Genomic DNA, 24241 nt, shown 5'->3' on the forward strand with positions numbered 1-24241 from the left:
ATCAATAAATGTAATTTGGATTTTTTTAAGAAAAAAAAAGTCTACAAGTGGTTTGTTTTTCCCCATTCAGCAAGCAGAACAATCTATTATCTTCCCTCAGGGGACAAAACCCTTACACTGCTAAGATGAAATCCAAGATTCAACTAAGCCAACATCTGGCGGCCAGATGCCAGCAGCAAGCCTCCTACAGGAAGATCACATGTTTTTCTTGTTTGAATCCTAGCAACTCGTTTTCAGTTGGAGTACAGAGGCATTGGTAGGGGCAGAGCAAGAATAAATTGAATACAATCTCTTTCTACTGCAGCAAAGATCCAGCCAGATCCCCCTGGATAGCCAAGAAACCCTTCCTTCCTTCCTGTTCTAATCATCAAAGGGACACTATTTCTTAATACTGAAGCTGTATTTAGCCATCCTGAGATCAGCTTGGTTCCACATCAAGATTCCTTTTTAAAAAATGTGCTAGCAAGTTGCTGTCAGGTCCTAGCAACAACAAAAACCTTCTCCAGATGTTTTTTTTCCCCCTAGTTGCCATTTACAGGATGTATTACTTTTCCATAGATTGTAAAAACCAGAGAGATGTGTAGGCCAGAAGGGGTTGAGGTAGCCTTCTTAGCTGACAATGGAAGGTTCAAGGTTGATATCACAAAGTAACCAGGTACTCTCATCTTTCAATCTGTTTATTCCAATGTCACCATTAAAAAAAGGATAGCCAAATAAATCTAAATTTCTGAGCTAGATGAAAGATACAACTACAGTCACATCTTATTTCAGACATTCAAGCGTTCAAATTGAATTTCATTCATAACAGGTAAAGGGCACAGTAGAAGAAGGTATTTTGTCTATCCTGAACATACAGCTTTGTCACTACTACATAAAAATATAAGTAACCAAATACAAAAAAAAGGGGGATTTTGGGGCGGTGGGTGTGTATCAAAGAGGCAGACAGTCCAAGTTGTAAATCTGGTCTGGTTACCATACAGTGTTGACTAGTAGTAGAGCATGCTGTGGGCTTCTAATTTGGCAGGTCAGTTAAGCGGCGGTGGGCACTGTGGTCTGGGAGGCCATTGCTTTCAATGGGATCCACAAAACCATTCATGTGGGGGGCTGCCTTTCTAGGAGTGGCTGCCCAACCTGGGGGCACAGGGGAATGGCCATGCTTTGCACAGCCCCACAGTCTCTGGGTCTTGTACTCCAGCTGCATGTGGTTTTGAGGTGGGAGCCCCACGCAGGCCCTGTGGAAGAAAGGGAAAAAAGCCAGCAGGTTAATAATATACCTTCCTTGCAAGCACTCACCCACCCCCTCCCCCAAACACACACAGACACACAGGTTTTAAATCTTTAGTCACAAGGAGACAGGCTGATACCATGAAGGAAAGAAAGGGGGGGGTTTCTCCTGCATACACAACTCGAGGGAGGACCATGAATTAAAACTGTTGGCTGGGAAATCTATGGCTGAGGAGTAACACAGACTTTAAGGAACTCTGCCATAAAACAGGGCTTTCTGGCTTTACAGAAATTGGGCAAGTTCACAAAAGTAGGTGTAACGGCAACTAGTAACCATGACAACTAAACACAAATCTGTCTGGAGGGGACTACCTCCAGGTATCAGGTCCTTGGGGAAAACAGGAGGGCTGTTGTCTGTCTCAGACAAACACGTGGGAACAGAGTGCTACATTTGGAGTTAAAGTTAATGGGTTTAGGGGCTAATGGAGGGGCCTGAAAAGAGAGAAACCAGAGACCTACAAAGAAGAAATGTGCAGGGTTACCATGGTGACTTGAACACATTTCTCAGCAGGCCCAGTCAAACAAATTCAGGAGTTGCTATGGTTACCTTCACAACTCTTTGCAGGAGATAGGAGGTTCAGAATTGTGAATAAAAAATAAAAGAAAATGCTCCTTTTGGTAACAAAGGGCAGTTGGGATTGAACCTATGTAACCAGAGTGCACCTTCCACACTCTTTAATTAAGCCTCAACTAGCTTAAAATCAGTTGTGGTTTTTTTTTTAGCTGTACACCACCCAGAATCACTCTGAGAGTGGGATCGGTGGTACCTGAATTTGGTAAATAAAGGGGAGTAGTATGCAGAGAAAGTACAGATTTCCACTGAAGCGCAATCCAGATGCAGGAGGTTGATCCAAGAAGGTTGGCGTTACCTGAATAGGTTCTCAATGGCAGCCCGTTGACGGAAGAGTGCGTTGACCACTGGAGCTCCTTTGGGAACAAGGGGAGCCTTGCAGAGGAAACTCAAGAGGGACAAGACGCTGTGAAGGCGCTCCGGCTTGGCATCTCCTATGCCCACCTGGATCCGTTGGCAGAGTTCAGCCAGAATGATCAAGTCCAAAATTATGGGAGCAGCCAGTAAGGAATCCTGCGGAACATACCAGAAATGCAACTCTGAAGGGTTCCACCACAAAACCGCGGTAGACAAAAGCGCGCTCGACGAAAGCGCGTACGTGACGTCATCACAGCGCGACGAAAACATCGCGCTGTGAGCGGTAAATGTAAAATTAAAGCGAAAACCTTACCCTAACCCCCCCCCAAACCTAACCCTTAACCTAACGCTAAACCTAACGCTAACCCTTAACGTAACGCTTAACGTAACCCTAACGCTTAACGTAACCCTAAACCTAACCCTTACCTTTATGTGAATCGGCTTGCTTTAATTTTATTTTTATTTCAATTTTTAATTTTTTTCGTCGCGCTGTGATGACGTCACGTACGCACTTTCGTCGAGTGCGCTTTTGACGGGTCACGACTCTGAAGGTTGTCCCAAGTAAATCATTCCTTCAACCCCAAAGTGTAGGAAGATGCGCCAATTTCCTACATTCGGAATTGGCAGTTAAGCCTTGCCTGTGAGCTAAGCAAGAAATGGAGTACCTCCTTCCATGCACCTCCCTTCCGATCTCTTGAAACAGGGTTGCCGGGGGAAAATAATCCGTAACCTCCTCTCCACTATAGAACCTGTTTGCCTCACGTGGAATCCTAGAGCTTTGTACTCACCTCGCACGTATTGTGAGTGACGATGGTGTTGGTCCCCCCCAAAGCGATCTCCGATGTATATTCATCTAGTGCCCGCTTGCTGTCACCGAGGTAGGGCACGTACTTGATCACCACCTGTCTGGGGAGCGTGCAGCGGTGTTTATGAGCAAGCAATAAGTAAATAATCCCTTGCAGCCAAAAAAGATTTAACTCCCCCCAATATGCGCACCGCGCGCACAACTGGATTGGCCTACAGTTGTGCCCCAAACCGCACCACTGCTTCCCACTCACGCAGTGATCAGGATATTCCCCTGGTCCGTATAGGATGGGGTTCGACTTCACCATGTCGTCCACCACGTTGCTCTTGGAAATTTCCTTGGCGCGGAACTGAGCTTCTGCGGACAGGTTCCTCCCATCATTGTTGCCCAGGTGGTTGTAGCTAACAATGGAGACTGGCTGTAAGGAAGAAAAGAGCAGTTGTTGCAAATGCAAGGTTTCTAGTCCTTAGCTTTTGGGAGGCGGAAAGGGTGCTACTCCAATCATGCACGTATTTCAAAGCAACGACTGCTTACTTTCATGCTTACTCAGTTCATTTTGGGGGATTAGATCCTTTTCTTCATCTTTGGAGGAATGGCATTTGCATTCCCTTTGAGATCAAGTTACAGAGCCCCCCTTATCTTTGCACACAGATTTTAAGGGAAGGGATACCTGAGGCCAGAGATCTCCCACGGTCATTTGTAGACTTTTGTTAATCTTTCTCCAGCTTTTCTACCGTTCCTGAATTTCACTTACTAAAAGGGAAAGGTTTCCATCTCAGATGGGAAGTCGTCTGCCTTGAAACAACCCCTTCCATATGTGTTGGCCTATCACACCCCTCGCCCCGAATTGAGCCAAAGGGCAATGTAACTGCAGAGGATGGGAACGGTAATCCAATGCCTCAGGAGGGTAGCAGTAGCACTTGCACTATATTGCCAAAAGTATTCGCTCACAACCGAATCTGATTATGTGGATGGGTGAGCGAATACTTTTGGCAATATAGTGTATATAGTGCTTCACAATACTTTACAGGCCTCTCTAAACGGTTTGCAGAGTCGGTCTATTGCTCCCAACAATCTAGGTCCTCATTTTACCCACCTCGGAAGGATGGAAGGCTGAGTCAACCTTGAGCCAGTAAGAATTGAACTGCTTGCAGTTGGCAGAGTTAGCCTGTAAATTCTTCATTCTTACCACTGCGCCACGCCACCACAGATATTAGCATGGGAAAAACCTCTCCATGGTCAACCAGAGATTCATAAGCCGCCACACTCTGGATTTGTTCTATTTGAAATTGGTATAAATTTTAAGAACTTTCTGGAGGTCTTGAAGTTCGCACACAATTACAAAATATTACAGAAGCAGCAATTGGCATTATGAAGAACATATTTATCTAATGTTCATGGGAGCTTCCTGTTTTTTTTACCCAGAGCCTGTGAATTGTTGCTTGATTATGAAAATGGGTAAAGTGGTACCAGTAGAGATCATATAGGTAAGATAGTCTTCGGCCTACTGTGTTTTCCTGAAAATACGACCTGTCCTGAAACTAAAGCCTTACCACATTTTTCACATGGGCAAAAATATAAGCCCACCCCTGAAAATTATCCCCCTGGACAACCCCCTGCCTCCGGCCAGGCAGAGCACCGCTCACCAACATAGCGGTATCCTGAAGGTGCCAAGCCGCAGGTCCGGGGGGGGGGGAGAAAGGTGCTCACATTGCTTGGCGCCTTCGGGATACTGCTAAGTTGGGGAGTGGCGTTCTGCCTGGCCAGAGGGGGGAGTTGCGGGCGGCTGCGCAATTCGCAATTTAATGGGTTTATATGCCGCCCAATCCCAGGTGACTCAGGGCGGCTTACAAATACGAATGAAATAAAACAACACACAAGGGGAGAATACAAACAGTATTAAAAACACAACATACATCCGGTTTAATTGGGAGTTGAACCTGATTTGAATCAGCAACTCCAGGCCTGCCGGAACAGCCAGGTTTTGGTGGCTTTTTGGAAGGCCGCAAGGGTGGGAAGGGTCCGGATCTCTGTTGGTAGCTCGTTCCACAGAGCCGGAGCAGCTACAGAAAAGGCTCTCCCCCGAGTGGTTGCCAGTCGGCATTGTCTGGCCGACGGCACCCGGAGGAGGCCTAACCTGTGAGTTCTTATCGGACGTTGGGAGGTGTGTAGCAGGAGATGGTCTCTCAGATATCCATGTAGGGCTTTAAAGGTAATCACCAGCACTTTGTAGCGCGTCCGGAGACTAATAGGGAGCCAGTGCAGCTCGCGGAGGATAGATGTAACACGGGTGTACCGAGGTACACCTGATATCGCTCGCACGGCTGCATTCTGGACCAACTGCAGTCTCCGAACACTCTTCAAGGGCAGCCCCATGTAGGCTGCTCCCTTGCAAACCGGCTTCCAAAGAGCCAGGCACAACCTTGGGGGCGAAGCAGCCATGAGATGACCAAACTCATGAGCAGCCGCCCGGCAAACCCCCTCTCCAGCCCGGCAGAGCACCATTCACTGACCTAGGGGGTATCCCTAAGGCGCCAAGCCACGTGGCGCTCTGCCCGCTCCCCAGCTTGGCACATTAGGAATCCCCCCTAGGTCAGTGCATGGAGCTCTGCCCGGCTGGAGAAGGGGGTTGCGCGAGCGCCTGTTCCACTCCCAGCAGGCATGCCTCCTAGCCTCAACATGTCCGGGGCCAGCTCTCCCTGCAGCAGCCAGTCCACAACCATAGAGCGCACTCCTAGAGCGGCCGCTGCTGGAAGACTCCGCAGCCGAGTTTTGGAGTTTAGAACCAGAGAAGACATTATGCTCAGAGTGCGGCGGTGGCGGCGGCTGCAGGAGAGCTGGCCCCGGACATGTTGAAGCTAGGAGGCATGCCTGCTGGGGGCGGAACAGATGCTCGCGCAACCCCCTTCTCCAGCCGGGAAGAGCTCCATGCACTGACCTGGGGGGGTGGGATCCCTAATGTGTTAAGCCAAGGGAGCTGGGGAGCAGGCAGAGCCCCACCTGGCTTGGCGCCTTAGGGATACCCCCTAGGTCAGTGAATGGCGCTCTGCCCGGCTGGAGAGGGAGTTTACCGGGTGGCTACTCGTGAGCTTGGTCACCTCATGGCTGCTTCGCCCCTGAGGCTGTGCCCGACTCTTCGGGAGCCAGTTCGCAAGGGAGTAGCTACCCGGCAACCACAAAACAATAAGCCCTGTTTGGTTGCCAAGCGTCTGACATGCAGCCACAACTGGAGGGGGGGAATGCATCTATTTATGACAGCTGGAGGAGTATTATAACAGCCATAAAAGTAGCTTTCCCATAGTTGCTGTGATTGTAGGCCGAAAACTACCTGTACTAAAGTTACAGCAAAGGTGGAAAAATCTATGCCACCCCCCTGTGTTAATAAACTACTGTTCCCAGCATCCTTCATAAGCTGGGAGGTCTTGGGTTATTGGAAGCGGGAATTGCACCACTTGAGGGAGGCCACGTATTACCCAATCTTACAGAATAACCAGCACATCCAAGGGCATGCCCTTTCCCATTGTCACTCACCTTAATGCCAGAGCTGATGAGGAAGTCCACCAGGACTGACTTGAGCTTTGTCTGACCAGATTTGAAATCGTCTCCGGCTATAAAGACTCCCCGCTGCATAGCAAGCTCAATAACTCCTGGCACAAAGGTGTTCTGGGGGGAGCCATTGATGTAGGTACAACCTTCCAGGATACTTGCCACAGCGAAGAGTGTAGAAGGAGAAACCTCCAGGCCAGCCTGGGGAAAAACATCAAGAGGTCAACAGTTAGTCAGGAGGCCTGAAACATTAGACCTTCTCTTCTGCCCTTTCGCTCACAGAGACCCACATCTTCAATGAACTATTGAACTTTGCAGATGTTGGAAATGTCTATAAATTAGTGAAAACACAGAACAGGGCAATGGAGGAAGGAGGCCTGAGATACAGTCTTGATTACAGAATAGTTGGTTCCCACGTTGTACTAAGCCAAGATACCAACTAGAACTGGCTGGGTTCATTCATAAGGTCAACCATGAGCTATTATTAACTACAGTGTGCAGCAGCTGCCAAAAAAGCCAACACAGTTCTAGGCTGCATAAACAGAGGGATAGAATCAAGATCACGTGAAGTGTTAATACCACTTTATAATGCCTTGGTAAGGCCACACTTGGAATACTGCATTCAGTTTTGGTCAGCACGATGTAAAAAAGATGTGGAGACTCTAGAAAGAGTGCAGAGAAGAGCAACAAAGAAGATTAGGGGACTGGAGGCTAAAACATAGGAACGATTGCAGGAACTGGGTATGTCTAGTTTAATGAAAAGAAGGACTAGGGGAGACATGATAGCAGTCTTCCAATATCTCAGGGGTTGCCACAAAGAAGAGGGAGTCAAACTATTCTCCAAAGCACCTGAGGGTAGAACAAGAAGCAATGGGTGGAAACTAATCAAGGAGAGAAGCAACTTAGAACTGAGGAGAAATTTCCTGACAGTTAGAACAATTAATCAGTGGAACAGCTTGCCTCCAGAAGTTGTGAATGCCCCAACACTGGAAGTCTTTAAGAAGATGTTGGATAGCCATTTGTCTGAAATGGTATAGGGTTTCCTACCTAGGCAGGGGGTTGGACTAGAAGACCTCCAAGGTCCCTTCCAACTCTGCTATTGTATTATTACAGTGGCTAGGTTCATGTATCTCACTTAAACCAAAACACAAATATGTTTAAGGAAAAGTGGATAATACAATTATTTTTGATGAAATGAAAAAGTTGTAATGCAACTTTGAGGATATTGGAAATTGTAATACCCGTACATTTGGTGGGGTGAGGGGGACTGGATTGGATAAGGCTGCACAAGGTAATCACAGTTAATTAAAGCTGAATATTTCTCTCCCTCAGCCTTTGCTACAAATGTGTCCCTTTAAAATTTAGGCTATTGCTTGTTCTTTCTGAAAAGTCTTTATCTTAATTATGGTGCCAAAGCTAAAGCATAAAGTAGGTGATATCTGGGACATACTTACACCACAATTATAAGTTGGTTTTTCAAAGCATTAACTTTCCTAGCATAGTCAAGTAGTTGAGAAAACATACAAATAAATATACTCTCATTAAAAGCCTGGCTCATATGTCATATGGGATGGGATGGGAGTGGAGAGGAGAAGCAAATAAACAAGAATAAGAAGTTTTAAACTGGTTTAGATGTATAACACTTCTGTGCCTAATCTCAATGCAACATCTCTAAAAACTAAAGTTCAAGTTAAAGAAAAGGAATATACATTTAAAACACGGGTGTCAAACTCGATCGTTGTCACGTGACGCATCGTGACCTTTTTGTCTTTGCGGAGCCAGGGTGGGTGTGGCATCTGGCCCGTGGGCCGCCAGTTTGACACCCCCGATTTAAAGGAACAAGAAGAGCCAATACTGGATGAAAGGAGCAAGGAAACAAATGCACCCATATGTCACCTCAATTGCTTGGAGTAAATTGCTAGCTGTATCATTCACTCCAGGATGGATTTCACAGACGCGTTCAGTGTTGGCCGTCCAGAGGACAATCACCTTCTCCACCCCACTGGATTTCTTGAAGTCCTGGATATCATGGCGAATCCGAGCCATCTTTGGAGGGAAAAATATGAAAGCAAAATGTCAGATCTTTACTACAAACAATGAACGAGCAGTTGCATTGCTGCTTCTCACAAAGAACTCATTCCAGAAAGTCACACCAGATTCCTAATCAAGACACTTAAGCCAGCCTTTATTAAAAAATATCCTGGATGCATCACAAACAACTATTACTGTTTGTAAGCCACCTAGAGTCACTGAAAGGGTGGCAATATAAATTCGCTAAAGAAATAAATAAAACTACCCATAAATATGGGTGCAAATAAGCAGGATCTAATGTGAGAAATTACCAGTTCAAATGATCCAACAGCCTTTAATAAACCACTTTCTCCCCATCTGAAATTAGAAGGTAACATCCAAGATGAGTAAGATAATATGCGCTATATACCGCCCACTTGGGGAAAGCCCTGGATAAAAGTAAATAAATTGGGATTTAACTAATCTAGGCAATTTAGATTATATATAATACTACTGTAACATTCGCATCCTCATTTTTTTAAATTTCTGTTCGTGCTTAACAATGCCAGCAATTTCCAAGGAAGTAATTTCCAGCAGCAACTGATGGGGAAGGCCTTTTGCTGAAATGGGACCACAGAGACTGCCTGGAAACTGATGGGAGAGGATATTAGACTAGATGGCCCAAGGCAGCTTCCTAGTTTAATTGGGGAGGGGGGGAATTAGACAGCTATGTTGTACTCCTAGAGCATATTCGTGAAGAGTGGCAGATATGCCAAGTTTAATCTCCAAAAGCTTTAGATAAAAGTATCTTTAAGGTGAAAAATGACCCTTCAGTTCTCGATCTGCTTTGCAAGCTCACTGAAAACGTGCATAACTAGGAGAGCCATTTTGGTGTAGGAATTAAGGCCTGAGGCTAAAAAACGGGGAGTTTCTGAATTCTAGTCCTGCTTTAGGCACAAAGCCAGCTGGGTTACCCTGGGCCAGTCAGATTCTCTCAGCCCTAGGAAGGAAGCGATCGTTAACTACTTCCGAAAAACCTTGCCAAGAAAATGGAATTGATCCAGGCATTTGTCATGAGTCAAAAATTGACTTGAAGGCACCCCTTCAAAAATCATCTCTTAGGTAGGCTGGGAAGGTCACTTTGCAGTGGTCGCGAACCTGTGACATGTATGTCAAAGGGGGCATTGCCAGCATTCACCAACACCTGATGACAACTATTCAGGAAAGCACATCCATTCTCATATGATTTCCAGAGGTCGTGGAGGCTGCACAAGAATGGAGTGTGCTCTTGGGCGTCTCTAAAGTCTTTAAAATTCATGCGAGAATGGAGCACACTTTCACACGGTTTTCAGAGGCTGCGGAAAAGCATCCTCCACGTCAAGAGCGAGGGCCTCCTGTAACCTGGAGCATCCTCGGGGGCCTGTCAACAAAAGAAAACACTGCCTGAAGGAAAGTGGTGCATGGGGAAGTCCTGGGGAGCTCTGGGCCAGGGGGGGCAACTGCACCGTTCCCCAAGCCTTGTGGTCCTTGAGGAATGGTGCAAGGCGGCCTTTTAAAATGGCAGAGGTGGTCCTAGAACTGAAGTTGAGGCCTGGGCATTAACGGGTGCTGCTGTTCAGGGTGGCCTAGGTGGGAGGGAGATGGTTTTTCTGTTGTTTTGAGAGGGGGTGGAAAGTGTTGACACGGCAGCGAAGTCCATCTAGGCCAGTGTTTCTCAACCTTGGCTACTTGAAGATGTCTGGACTTCAACTCCCAGAATTCCCCAGCCAGCGAATGCTGGCTGGGGAATTCTGGGAGTTGAAGTCCAGACATCTTCAAGTGGCCAAGGTTGAGAAACACTGATCTAGGCTTTTTTATTATTATTATTTTTGACATGCTGGGTCGAAAAGCTCGCTACCACTGGTTTTAATGGTCATGGCACTAGACAGAGCAGGGAAATCTAAATTATATCCCTGCATTAGACATGGGAGCCCGGAGGGTGACTTTGACCTGGTCACACCCTTAAACCCTATACAAATTCTCCCCAAAAAAACCTGCTTGGGCCTGTCCATCTTGTTGCCAGGATTTGAGACTCAATAGGAAGCACCTGCAGGCTGGACAGAAATGCAAAAGCTAAACCACAAATACCTCCCCCACAAAGCCTTGAAGGAAGTGCCCCAAGCACACTTCCCAAAATTGCGATTCAGAATAACCAAATGGTATTTTTACTGCAGAAATATTCTTAACTATTTAATTCAGTTTGAACTCTAATCCAGTTTTGACTGAGGCCGTCTTTAAGCCTAGCCTTACCTATTTGAAGAACGGCACTAAGGGGGAAGACAAAACAAAAAAACGGATCTCACCTCATAGGTTAGAAGGGTTCCTTTTAAAACAGACTTCTGATACCTGCTGCACATATGAATATTGTGCTAAATGGATCAAGGACCAAGCCCTGAATAACTTTACCGGCCCTGTGGAACGATCTACCCGCAGAGATCCGGACCCTTACCACTCTCCTGGCCTTCCGTAAAGCCGTCAAGACCTGGCTGTTCCGGCAGGCCTGGGGCTGTTGATTGATATCCAGCCCCGCTAGATGGTATGGATGATGTGGAATTTTAATATTGTATTTTCTATTTTTAAATTTAAATGTTTCTTTGTCTTGTTGTGAGCCGCCCAGAGTCCCGATGGGAGTGGGCGGCATACAAATTTTATTAAACTTGGAAACTTGGAAACTTTACGCCTTCTACTCACCTGCTCAGCCTTGCTTCCGCTCAGAACGTTGTCAGCTCTTTCTCCCTGATTGGCAGCGATGAAATCCGGGATGTAGATGGAAGGCCGAGGCTTCAAGCACACCATGTAAGGCCGCAGCTGTTCTTGAAGGGACCAGTCCAAGACCTCAGCCCTGCGCATGGCATCGGCCAAATTCATGGAGGAAATGTCCCAGCCTAGCAGGATGGAATTCAAAATGTATTGGCTGCCCATCTTATTCACAGGATAACTTTGGGCATTAATTGTCAGGCCCGTACCTTAATTATGACTACCCTCCTTTGACTGTTCTCCCCATTAAAGTACCATATTTTTTCGGAGGATAGGATGTACTTTTTCCTCCCCCTAAAAGAGGGTGAAAATTTGGGTGCGTCTTATAGACCGAATGTAGCCAAAAACACGAGGCACAGAGGAGGCGATGGTCTGTGGCAATCCCTGCAGCCTGGAACAGCTGATTGGGGGGTATTCCGGGAGGCCAATCAGGCTGCATTAATGTGCTGAAGCTGACCTGGCTGCTCGCTATTTGCTGCAAGGACATGTCAGAGTTTGCAGCAGCAATCACATTCAGAAAGCACACACAAGTTATGGATTCAGCAGGATCCAATAACTTCTCTTTACATGTAAAACATTAAGGACATATACAATACCAAAAGTAGTTCAGCAGAGAAGTTTCACTTTCAGTTTTAGTTTCAGATATCAGCACAGCCTGCAGCTTTAGTACAGAACAAGCCACGCCCAGGCTCCTTGCTGTCTCCTTCCTTGTTGCTCACACAGCAAATACTGTTTGTTTCCAAACAGCCCTCAACTCTCTCACACACTGACAGGACGCTAGCCAGATGAATACCATGGATGCTGGTAGGCAGAGGCAGAATTTTCTTTTTTTTTATTTTCATCCCCAAAAACTAAGGTGTGTCTTATACTCCGGTGTGTCTTATAGTCTGAAAAATGTGGTATGCAACTTTAAAAAGAAGGCAAGCAGACCCGCTTCCCTTGACATTTCTTTTCCTCCAAACCAGCACTTACCATCAAAAACAATATCATTGGGATGTACCATGGGAAGCATATCGCGGAAAGGAATATGGACATCTCCAGAGGAACCGGTCCCAAGACATACTGTGGATGCTTGCAAAAGAGAGCCATAGTAGTTGGCATGCTAAGGGGTAGAAGGGGGGAGACCAGACATCAGTATGGGGCAAAGAGAGTGAAGCATTCAATAGAACTACCTAGTGACCTTATCCAGCATGGACCACTTGCTTTTTATATTACATTTTGGAAGCCTAAAGTTGGAAGGGGCTGCTATTGACTCCAGCCTGCTCCTGGGAGCCAGAATCCAAATTAAAGCATCCTAGATAGCCCACCAGGTTACACACCGTTTGGGGGTGCCTTCAAATCAGCATTGATTTCCGGCTATTGCTTAGTAGTCACTGCTCCTTCTTGGCAAGGCTTTTCAGAATTGATTTGCCACTGCCTCCTTCCTAGGGCTGAAAGAGGATGACTGTCCAAAGTGACCTGCCCCCTCCCTTACTTCGTGCCTAAGGAGGGACTAGAACTCACAGTCTCCCAGTTTCTGGCCTGGTGTCTTCTTAGACCAAACTGGCTCTTATACACAACTAGCCAATAACCCGGCGTTGCCCAGGTATTTATTTATAGAGGGCGGGGAATGTCCAGTCCAAACATAATTTCTAACATTGGATTTTCCCCCTTACCAGAGAAAGCCCCCTTGTGGAGTACTGTGAAGCTGTTACCATGGCAACTCCACTGTACAGTAGAAGCCATTTTACGACAGTACAGTAGAATCTATTTTAAGGCACAACAGGCTGTTTCTTAACAGAACACACATCCCGAGTAGTGCTAAGAGGTGTTAAGAGTAAGTCATCTGTGTACCAAATTTGGTTGAAATTGCTCAAGGAATTCCAGAGTTATGCTGGAACACACACACACATACACACACACATTTGTGTGTGTGTGTGTGTGTGTGTGTGTGTTTGTGTGTGTGTGTGTGTGTGTGTGGGTGGGTGGGTGGGTGGGTGGGTGGGTGGGTGGGTGGGTGGGTGGATGGATGGATGGATGGATGGATGGATGGATGGATGGATGGATGGATGGATGGATGGATGGATGGATGGATGGATGGATGGATAGATAGATAGATAGATAGATAGATAGATAGATAGATAGATAGATAGATAGATAGATAGATAGATAGATAGATAGATAGATAGATAGATAGATAGATAGATATAGAAACATTTAGGAAAATGTTAATGGGAAAATATCTGGTCCTCATAAGCCTACTAAGATTTCACTTTATATTTGAGCATCATACCCTATTATTTTCTCCTGCCTAATTATCATCTTTCAAGTCCCCCAAGTCATGTTTAGCACAAATTTAAGAGATAATCTTTATATCTCCTCTCCCCCATAAAACTAAGGTTCTTCCATTGTCCAGGCAAGGATATATTCAGAACCTATGAATACTAGAGAAATGAATGATTAATATGTAACATTTATCTTTTTACAAGTTACCCTACTAGCTTCCCATCTTTCCTGCTGGTCATGAAATATAGAAACATTCCTTTATATACAATGTTAAGTACATAAGATTCTAATACACAAAATTCTGTTTCTCTTCCTGAAAAGAGGAATATTACATATCTTTAAAAAAGGAAGATCCATATATTTATTCACTCTGATATTCAGGAAAGATGGGAGAAAAAATGGTCCCAAACTACTTGAACTCAAAATTTTGGGGGTATAATAAAAACTGTAAATATTTTCTTTTAAAAAATCTCTCACTAAAATTGAGCAACATAGTCACCCCAAATGCTAGGGTAGGATATTTTGCCGAACCCATTAAATGCTGTTTATGAAACCTTGGTAGAATATTCCATAATGTTTATGTGTGGTCTAGAGAAGCCTCTCACTAAAGTTCCCAAGTTTGGACACCCCTGCAACTAAGAGAAAGATGACACTAAATATTCATTAGACTTTGGAGATTTATAAACTAGTTTTCTTGCTCACAATTTAAGTCCCTCTCAGAAAACATGATACATATAACCAAGAATCCGAGTGGCTCACTTACCTGTTGACCCCTCTTGGTCATCCAAGAGAGACTCAACCTATTGGCCAAAACAGCAGCAGTCACTGTGGTGCCATTGTTTCCCCCCCAGCCAACAAGCATCACACCCAGCTTGGGGACCCGCAGGCCTGTGCGGAAAGTGAGATCAGTAGAAATTGGCTTGACCTGTGGAGACAACCCACCATAGGAACCTTGTGAGATCAGAAGCTCAGTGACGATGGAAGGACTCAGCAAGTTATGCTAACTCCAAAACAGAAAAGCATTCCTTTTCTTTTTTTTTGGTACCGTATTTCTTTTAAACACAAATAATACAAACAGTACATATATAACTGAATACAAAAAAAGAAAGACAAAAGAAAAAGGGGGAAAAACATATTAAAGTGCACCTCCACCCCCTGGAGACCTTTTCTTTTTTCTTCCCCTTATATTTCTTAGATATACAATATATTCCAATTGTGCCCTTATACCCTCCAAAACATACATTCTTGAGTAGGTTTATTCCCTTTGCCTTCCACCAACACTGATTTTTTTTAAATCCCACCCCCATATTTCATTATAATTATTTACTTTAATCATCCCTTTTTAAGTTTAATTTCTGTTGTTAATTTATCATTTGTTGCCATACTCCAAATTTCATTATACCACTCATTTCTTTGAATATCCCAATTTCGTCCCCATCTAATTTACAATCAATTCTTTTTTTGTTTCATTTATATCCCGTTTTTCCATCAGCAACAATAATGCAATCCGCAGTGATATCTCTAGATTCACATCCAACAGTGCTCTAATTTCTCTAAACACCATGCCCCATATTTTTTTGTGCACTACCACAATCCCACCCCATATGTTTATATGTCCCAACCTCTTTCTTGCACCTCCAACAAATATTTGTATATTTAACCATCTATTTGATTTAATTGATGTGGCCTTAGGTGAAAATCATTCTTATTTCCACGCCTATATCATTTGCTATTATTTAGACCAGTGATCCTTAATCTTGGTGACATTAAAAGTGTGTGGACTTCAATTCCCAGAATTCCCTAACTGGCCTTCTGGCTGTGGGGATTCTGGGAATTGAAGTCCACAGACTTAAGGTTGCTCAAGTTGAGAAACACTAATTTAGGTGAATGGCTAGACTAGCAGCTCAAAATTCCAATGGATCATAGATTACTTCATACTTAATCCTGACAGTAGATTCCCTCTCAGTCACCCACATTCTCTTCTCCTTGCTAACAAAACTCCTGCACTTGAGCAATGCTTGAGACTGTGCAGAAGGTGCTTAGTCCATCTGACTAAGCTGTCTGCTTCCATTCAGAAATGATACGTGCAGATTTTATTGCAGTCAGGTTAACTGAGGCACCAATAGGAAGGCAGAACGCATTCCCAGATGACCTTTGTTGCTGCTTTGCTAAGGACTTTAGAGTTCCCTAATTACCTTCGAAATCCCTTCCCAAATTCTGTATGTGCTCCAAGAAACAATCTCCTATCCTCAGGGTCACTATAACATCCACCCCTCCAGATGGAATGCTTGCAAGTTGGTTTCTTTGACAAAATAGGGACCACCAGCCTCTCTATTTTATCAAAGAAGCCAACTTACAAGCATTCCAGGAGTTTATTTCCCAAGCAAGTGGAATGTCTGGAAGCTTTCTGACCTGGTTCCACCACAAAAGCGCGTAGGACAAAATCGCGCTCGACAAAAGCGCGCTGTGACGTCATCACAGCGCGACGAAAAAGATCGAAAAATGTAAAAATAAAGCGAAAACCTTACCCTAAGCCCCCCAAACCTAACCCTAAACCTAACCCTAAACCTAACTCTTAACCTAACCCTAAACCTAACCCTAAACCTAACCGTTAAAGTAACGAAAAACCTAACGCTAACCCTTATCCTAACCCTAACGCTAACGCTCTAAAGCTAACCCTAACCCTTAACCTAACCCTAACCCTAACCCTAACCCTTACCTTTATGTGAATCGGCTTGCTTTAATTTAATTTTTATTAATTTTTATTTGAATGTTTCGATCTTTTTCGTCGCGCTGTGATGACGTCAAAGGCGCGATTTTGTCGATCGCGCTTTTGCCGTCCGCGCTTTTGACGGGTCACGTTCTGACTTAGCTTAGCCTTTATAAACAGTGGGCAACATAAGGGGCCTAAAGCCAGTAAGTGAAAGAAAACAGGGAAGGATGACATTCAGGCCTCTTCTTTCATCTCTGCCCTTTATACTACTAGCCTCTTATTCTTATTTCTCAGCCAGATGTCTGGTCTTTACAGTTCCTTCTATGTATGTTTTCTTTCTGTTCCCCTTATCTCTGCTTTCCAGTTTTCAAGACCTTTCCCACGCTTTGCCTTCTCATTGGGCAGTTTGGAACCAGGGGTCTTGTAAACCTATCATCCCAGGCTACTTTCAGTTTCTTCCCTACAAGCTGGATCATATATCTATTCCTAATATTGGTGGTTCTGGCAAACCCTCTCCACCCACCCCTAAGACTTTCATTGCAAATTTTATTTTATTTCACTCCACTTGGAAAAAAAAGGTTGCCTTCCTCTTCACCCATTGATGAAGAACAGGTGGTATCTATGATTCCTTTGGGTCTTAATGTAGTATAAGATCTATTTAAAAGCTTTAAAAGCTCCTGGAGTGTTTTTCCTGTTTGATTCTATACCAGTGTTTCTCAACCTTGGCAACTTGAAGATGTCCGGACTTCAACTCCCAGAATTCCCCAGCCAGCGAATGCTGGCTGGGGAATTCTGGGAGTTGAAGTCTGGACATCTTCAAGTTGCCAAGGTTGAGAAACACTGTTCTATACTTTATTTATACTCAGGCATCTAAGATAGGCAATTGACTGTTGCAATCTGAATTCTTGTTCACAATTCCTCTCTGCCACCAATTTACTAAGACTGAATTACTATTCTTCTTCTCATCCTTCCTATTACCTATTTCTTTTTCTACTTATGACCATAACTTTGTTGCTTGTACCTTTATATTTTATATTATGTATTTACTTTCCTATTATGATTTATGCCGATTGCTTATTAAGTATCCTATGACAATCACTATCACTAAGTGTTGTATCTTATGATTTATGATGAATGTATTTATGATGACTATGATCATGATTTATCACTTATAGCTTTTATGTACCCTCAGATACATAAAGACAAATTCCTTGTGTGTCCAATCACGCTTGGCCAATAAAGAATTCTATTCTACTCTCTTTTTTCCAGAATATTCTCTGCCATCTTCTTTCTACTTTTCCAGCCATATTACCACTGGTTTAGTGTTACCTGCTCCTTTTTCATTAGCCCCTCGTGTCTCATTGATGATTTCCCCCCTAAAAATTCTTTCACATTTCAGCAAAATGTGACGTTCAGCAGAGCTTGTCAGTATTCCCTTCTAACAACAGTGCTGGTTGGATATATAACAACTCAAGAGGATTTATTGCTACCATCCTCTTCCTCGAATGATTCGGCTATTAGTCCCTCCACCCCCAGTACCTTCCAGGAGTGGACCTCTCATAATCCCCCACCCAGCACTGGCAAAGCTGAATTTGACTGCTTTAACTGACTTTAATTGTGTATTTTCTTATTTAAAGCACAAAAACTGCCTTGGTTTTTTTCCCAACAAAGAAAAGCCACTTACCTTGGTGACACCATTCTCTTGGAAGACCTGTACTGTGTCATAGGTGTACTTAGCCTCAATGAACTCCTGAGTGTACTTCACATCTGGGCTGTCCACTACAAATGATGTTGCCATGTTTGTGCTGGATCAGGAAGGATGGGAATAACCAAGTTAGTCAGAGTTTTAACTCTCTCCCTGAGTTAAAATTGGACAAAGATTTTTAAGTTACTATTCTGTTCAGCTGGAAAGGCAAGATGTCTCTCTGGAGGGCAAGCAGCTTGCACAGTTCTTTTGCTGACAAGGACTAAAGGGCTAAACAAGGAGTCCATCTCAGACTAGGCTGCTTAAGGCCTTCCCAGGAACCTATAGTGCGGTGGCGCAGTGGTCAGAGTGCAGTACTGCAGGCTGCTTCTGCCGGCTGCCTGCAATTTGGCAGTTCAAATCTCACCAGGCTGAAGGTTGACTCAGCCTTCCTTCCATCGCAGGTGGGTAAAATGAGAACCCAGATTGTTTGTGGGGGGGGGACAATAGGCTGACTCTGGAAACCGCTTAGAGAGGGATTTAAAGCACTGTGAAGCAGTTCATAAGTCAAAGAGCTGCTGTTATACAAAGACCCCACAAGCAACTCTTCTCTATGGGAATCCTAGGTTTGAAAAGCTATAGTTTTACTATAATGACAGGAAATGGCAGGTGAGAGAAATCCCTTCTGATTTTTTTTGAGTTTTGTATTTATTCATATAAATATCCACAAGTATACCATTATATCATAACACTATTATATATTATCCAATATTATGTCAGTTCCTCTCACCATCTACCAACCACCACTCTCATTTGCTCTTCCGATTTCCATACACCATATTATACCTAGTTCTGCAACAACCCTCCATCCCCTCCCCCTCCCTCCCTCCCTCCCTCCCTCCTTCTCCTCACTACTTTCTTCATCCCTCCTCTCCTTCCTCTTCTCTACTTCCCCTTCCTCTTCTTCTCTTTTCCGAGGTGGCACAGTGGTTAAATGCAGCACTGCAGGCTACTTCAGCTGACTGCAGTTCTGCAGTTCGGCTGTTCAAATCTGACCGGCTCAGGGTTGACTCAGCCTTCCATCCTTCCGAGGTGGGCAAAATGAGGACCCAGATTGTTGGGGGCGATATGCTGACTCTGTAAACCGCTTAGAGAGGGCTGAAAGCCCTATGAAGCGGTATATAAGTCTAACTGCTATTGCTATTGCTATTCCTCACCTCTGCTTCCCTCTCTCCTCTCTCCTTCAGAGAATAAAGTGGGGAAAAGTTAAAGGGAGGCGAGACAAGGGACACTTGGGGAGAGGAGGGGGTGTCTTTGGGAAAGGGGGGTGTCTCCCGCAGGTGGCGGCCGGCGGAGTCCTTAAGGGAGACAGGCAGAACAGCAACGGGGTTCCTGCACCGAGATCCCCGCTTTCCTTGGGCGGCCCTTCCTCCTTCCCAGAGTCACTAGACACACCCACCCACCCCCTCCGCTTTTCCTCTCTTTCAAGCGGCCAGGTAACGCCAAAGGCTGGAGGGAGACACCGGGGAAATGCCGCCCGCCCGCCCGCCGCCTCCTCCCGACCCGAATCGGCTCCTTTTCGGGCTCTTGCTCCAGTTGCCCGCTTGCCTCGGGCCATTTAAAGCAGGAGGACAAAAGGCTGAGCGGAAAAGGAGGCGCCGTCCGTCGCCGCTCCTCTACCTGAAGGGCCAGGTGCCCGTCCTCCTTCCCCACCCCACCCCAGGCAAGGCACCCCGAGCGGCTGCAGCTTAGCGCAAGAAGACCCGCATCGACCCACCTTCAGCTTCAACGGTCGGAGGAGTCCTACTCGCTCGTTCCAGCGCGCCGGAGGTTTAATCAACTCTCAGGACCCGCCCCCTCCGCGGAGGCTCCGCCCCTTCTTCTCCCCCCCCCCCTGAGCACAACCCTCTCGCCCTGCCCACGTGCGCTTTGGCTCCTTTGCGCTTTGGCTCCGGGGTTGCGCGCCCCTTCTTGGCTAAGGCTCGGTGGGGTTTCTGAATTCGGGGTGTCTCCGGATAAGTCCAGCTCAGCTCAGTCTTGCGTAGCAATCGAATGGGGGACCTCTAGAAAATCCTGAGTTGGGAACTTAGGCTGCCATGCTGGAAGAAGACAGTGCACAGGTGTCCACTCTAGGTAACCCTTGGCAACTTCAAGTCCCAAAATTTCCCAGCCAGGCTGACTGGAATTCTGGGGCTGGACTGGATTGGAAGGGAATGGAATGGAATGGAATAGAATAGAATAGAATAGAATAGAATAGAATAGAATAGAATAGAATAGAATAGAATAGAATAGAATAGAATAGAATAGTTGGAAGGGACCTTGCAGGTCTTCTAGTCCAGTATTTCTCAACCTTGGCAACTTGAAGATGTCTGGACTTCAACTCCCAGAATTCCCCAGCCAGCTAATGCTGGCTGGGGAATTCTGGGAGTTGAAGTCCGGACATCTTCAAGTTGCCAAGGTTGAGAAACACTGTTCTAGTCCAATCTCCTGCTTAGCTAGGAAACCCTACACCACTTCAGACAAATGGTTATCCAACTTCTTCTTAAAGACTTCCAGTGTTGGGGCATTCACAACTTCTGGAGGCAAGTTGTTCCACTGATTAATTGTTCTGTCAGGAAATTTCTCCTCAGTTCTAAGCTGCTTCTCTCCTTGATTAGTTTCCACCCATTGCTTCTTGTCCTGCCCTCAGGTGCCTTGGAGAATAGTTTGACTCCCTCTTCTTTGTGGCAACCCCTGAGATATTGGAAAACTGCTATCATGCTATCCCTAGTCCTTCTTTTCATTGAACTAGACATACCCAGTTCCTGCAACCGTTCTTCAAATGTTTTAGCCTCCAGTCCCCTAATCATCTTTGTTGCTCTTCTCTGCACTCTTTCTAGACTCCATAAATCTTAAAAGTTGCCAAGGTTAGACACCCTTTAGTTGTAAAGTTGCTTGCCTACCCATCTCTATCGCTGTCCCCTCAAAGGACCAGCTCTGCCATTGCCAGCCTCCAGACACAAACATTCAAACAGGGAGAACGGAGAGTTATTCTCCTGTACCGCCCCACCGTGACGTCATCCCGGAAGTCCAAGAGATCCAATACCTCTTTAGGTATGAAAAACTGGCTGGGTGACTTTGGCCAATCATCAGGAGACTTTTGAGTTCTAGGTCCTGTTTTTGGCCTGAAAGGTGACTTGACCAGTCATTCTTTCTCAGCCCATCTTGCCTCACGAGATTGTTGTTGTGTGGAAAATAGGATGGAGGAGTATTAGGCATGTTTGCAGCCTTTAGTTACATATAAAGCAATAAAGGCAGGATAAAAGTCAAATAAATAAATAAACAAACAAGCCTCTTTTGAGTTATTGCAATAGACACCCTTCTCCTGTGCATGCATCTATGAAAGCATCAGGAGTTTAGCTCAACTAGGAGAAAGCCAGGCTGGGGAATTCTGGGAGTTGAAGTCCAGACGTCTTCAAGTTGCCAAGGTTGAGAAACACTGCCCTAGACAACAGTTTTTGCTGAGATTGGGGCCACAGAAGAATCAAGATGTTATATATGTGTTTGTGTGAACCATAATCTAGAACTGTTCTAAGTTTCCTTTTGATTCCAGCTTCCTTCCAAGGTGCAGTCCTGGAATATTGAATATGGAATTTAATACTGTAATGGAGTGTGTGAACATTTCTGAAAGGGAGGCCTTTAATCCCAGATAAGAAGTGGTTTTTAGACAGTGTTTTTTTATTATTATCTTAGACATTCTGGGTCTGGTCTTCCCTAGCTGCTCTTAAAATCCATTGTATTAAACTAGATAAAGTTTTAGCTCTCTGTTCCGCAAAAAAGGGGAACATTTGCAAAGTCATCTGCTTTTAAAATCCCCTGTCATTTGACCCCATTCCTTAGGGAGAACTGGCATGAAACCACAGTACTGTAGTCCTGGAATGTCTCCTCTTCTAATCCACCCCCCATCACGATTACATTCATAACAATTTGTACTTGCGCTTGTTTTTGTTCTGAAAGGACCCGCAGGGAGAGACTATACTGCCCATTGTTCTTTTCTTTCATCCCAAAAAACATAGTTGGCCGATATGTGTATCGGACAAAAGAAAAAAACAAGTGAGCTTTGTGAGCTTTCAGGTGCTACGTAACAAGGTTACAAAAGTTGAGAAATGGACAACAGTTGTAACCCAAAGTTTTGGAAGAGAACCATATAACCCGAAATTCAGCAAGAGGATCTCTAAGGCTTGTGTTTTTCAACTTCAGCAAAGATGTGTGGACTTCAACTCCCAGAATTCCCCAGCCAGCATGATTGCTCAAAACTTCCAGACAGGTGTCAGGTAATTGAGTCAAGGCAGTGGAGAGAGCATCCTTCAGCAAGGGCGGGGTCCTTCAGCAAGGGGCGGAGATAGTGCTGCATCTTGTCCACAAGAAATCATCACTTGACCATACAATATTGGCTGTTGGAAGAAGACGTCTTCTCCAGGCCCCTTCACCCCCACAATCAGTGGGGGGCAGTGGTGGGTTCCGGGAAGTATGGCCCGCTACAGGCGTACTGATGGTAGCTGGGAACAGCGGCCACCATACCGCAACGGTGGCTCATTTGGTCCATTTGCCTGTCTGCGTTCGTTACCACTTTTTGATGCAAACGGGCCAATTGCGCACATGGGCACAATATGCGGCGTCTGCACAAACCTCCGCCAGGCAGCTGAGTGCCACTGGGTGGTGGCATGCGCATGTGCGCGTGCCCGACGAGGACACCCTGCCCCATCGCAGCGTACCGGTTGCAACAGGATCTCAAACCCACTACTGGTGGGGGGCCCAGAGGTGGCCTTTATAACTACTATCCTCCTTCTATAGAACAGCATCTGCCTCTCCACTGAAGATCCACATATCCAGCACTTCCATGAGTTGTAGAAAGGCTATTAAAATCTGAGGTTTTTATTTTTTTTAACCAAGGTAGAAATTCTATGAACTCTTTAATGGGGGTTTGTTTGAAATAATAGACAGCAGGATGGCTCAGTGGTTGAAGACACTGTGATGACCTGGGGCAAGGCGTGGAGGCAACACAAGTCAAGTCTGCTGATAATCCAAAGTCCCCTTGATTGCTCCAACTTTCCAACTTTCGCCCAAAGTCTCCCACGTTTATGGCAAGTCCAGGAGCAAAGTGCGCTCTCTCTCTCTCTCTCTCTCTCTCTCTCTCCCTCCCTCCCTCCCTCTCTCTCTCTCTCTCTCTCTCACACACACACACACACACACCACACACAGCAGCCTCTGGCTGCAAATAGTCCAGCAAAACACTGTTAACGCAACGGCTTCAGGGCAAGAAGTCCAGCGAGGCAAGGGAACAAGGCAATTATAAGGCAAGAAGTCCAAACATTGGCAACAGCACAAAAAACTGCATGAATTCAGCGCTTGTTCCCGACAAAATCCCCTCCCCACAGTGTATCTAAGTCTCGGTCCACAATGCCTGAAGAGGGGTGGGGTGCTCTCCTCCTGAGTCATCAGGTCAGCCTGTGCTGTTCCTACCTCCTCTCCACTCTCCTTGCTCGAGATCAAGAGGAGGCGGTCCTTGCTCTTCCCCTGAACTTCATTGCTCCTCATCTCCACTTTCTGCCCTCTCTCCTCCCATCTCTTGATTGTCCTGCCCCTATTCTTCCCTGCTAGCAAGCTGTCCCAAGCCTGAGGGACCCGGGGCTGCCTCATCCTGCTTCTCCCAGCGTTCCTCTGAAGCCTACAAGGCCACCACCTCGACGGTCATTGGCCCTGGGTCTGGCTTGTCCTCCTCCGCGGACTCAGGCTCCGATGGGGCCATGACAGAGACTAAACTTGTCAGTTAGAAAACTAACAGCTCAGGTTCAGGACCCAAAGGTCCGTTCCTTGCCCCAGCTCCTGCCCACCTTGCAATCTCAAAGCATGCAAATGCAAGTAGATAAATAGGTACCACTTCAGTGGGAAGGTAACAGCATTCTGTGCACCTCAGTGTATAGTCATGCTGGCCACATGACCATGGAAATGTCTTTGGACAACAGTGGCTTCCTTGGCTAAGAAATTGAGATGGGTACCACCCCTAGAATGAAATACAACTGGACAGGGGAAACCTTCAAGTTTACTTTTTGTTTGAAATGGACATTTTTGGCAATCTCCGACATTAAGTTATAATACTACCCTATTACTAACGTTTGAGTATTTAGAACCTAGGATAATTCGGTTGGAAAGGATCTTGGAGGTTTTCGA

The 24241-nt window shown here is 45.5% G+C and overlaps 1 protein-coding gene across 1 annotated transcript; it reads right to left on the reverse strand.

Annotated features, from left to right (window-relative positions):
- Nucleotides 1-664: 664 nt before the first annotated feature.
- ISYNA1 (inositol-3-phosphate synthase 1) lies at nucleotides 665-19918 on the reverse strand. Its single transcript, XM_087702215.1, has 11 exons — nucleotides 19809-19918; nucleotides 18032-18152; nucleotides 14398-14559; nucleotides 12342-12471; nucleotides 11304-11497; nucleotides 8460-8609; nucleotides 6549-6764; nucleotides 3271-3435; nucleotides 3001-3114; nucleotides 2154-2368; nucleotides 665-1232 (listed from the first exon to the last, which is right to left on the reverse strand). The coding sequence occupies exons 2-11, from the start codon at nucleotides 18143-18145 to the stop codon at nucleotides 1013-1015; spliced, it is 1680 nt and encodes a 559-aa protein (XP_087558341.1). The 5' UTR covers nucleotides 18146-18152; nucleotides 19809-19918; the 3' UTR covers nucleotides 665-1012.
- Between the last annotated feature and the right edge of the window lie 4323 nt (nucleotides 19919-24241).

Source organism: Thamnophis sirtalis, unplaced genomic scaffold, assembly GCF_051295495.1.
Source record: "Thamnophis sirtalis isolate CommonGarterSnake01/CBP01778 unplaced genomic scaffold, rThaSir2_p1.2 scaffold_1, whole genome shotgun sequence".
NCBI classification, from domain to species: domain Eukaryota; kingdom Metazoa; phylum Chordata; class Lepidosauria; order Squamata; family Natricidae; genus Thamnophis; species Thamnophis sirtalis.

Excerpts from the sequence above, each read along its gene's own strand:
- ISYNA1 (XM_087702215.1), bottom strand. The coding sequence starts at position 18,145 with ATGGCAACATCATTTGTAGTGGACAGCCCAGATGTGAAGTACACTCAG. Across the intron at positions 14,560-18,031 it reads AAGAGAATGGTGTCACCAAG|GTCAAGCCAATTTCTACTGA; the intron begins GTAAGTGGCTTT and ends TTGTCTCCACAG. Across the intron at positions 6,765-8,459 it reads ATTTACTCCAAGCAATTGAG|GCTGGCCTGGAGGTTTCTCC; the intron begins GTGACATATGGG and ends GTTTTTCCCCAG.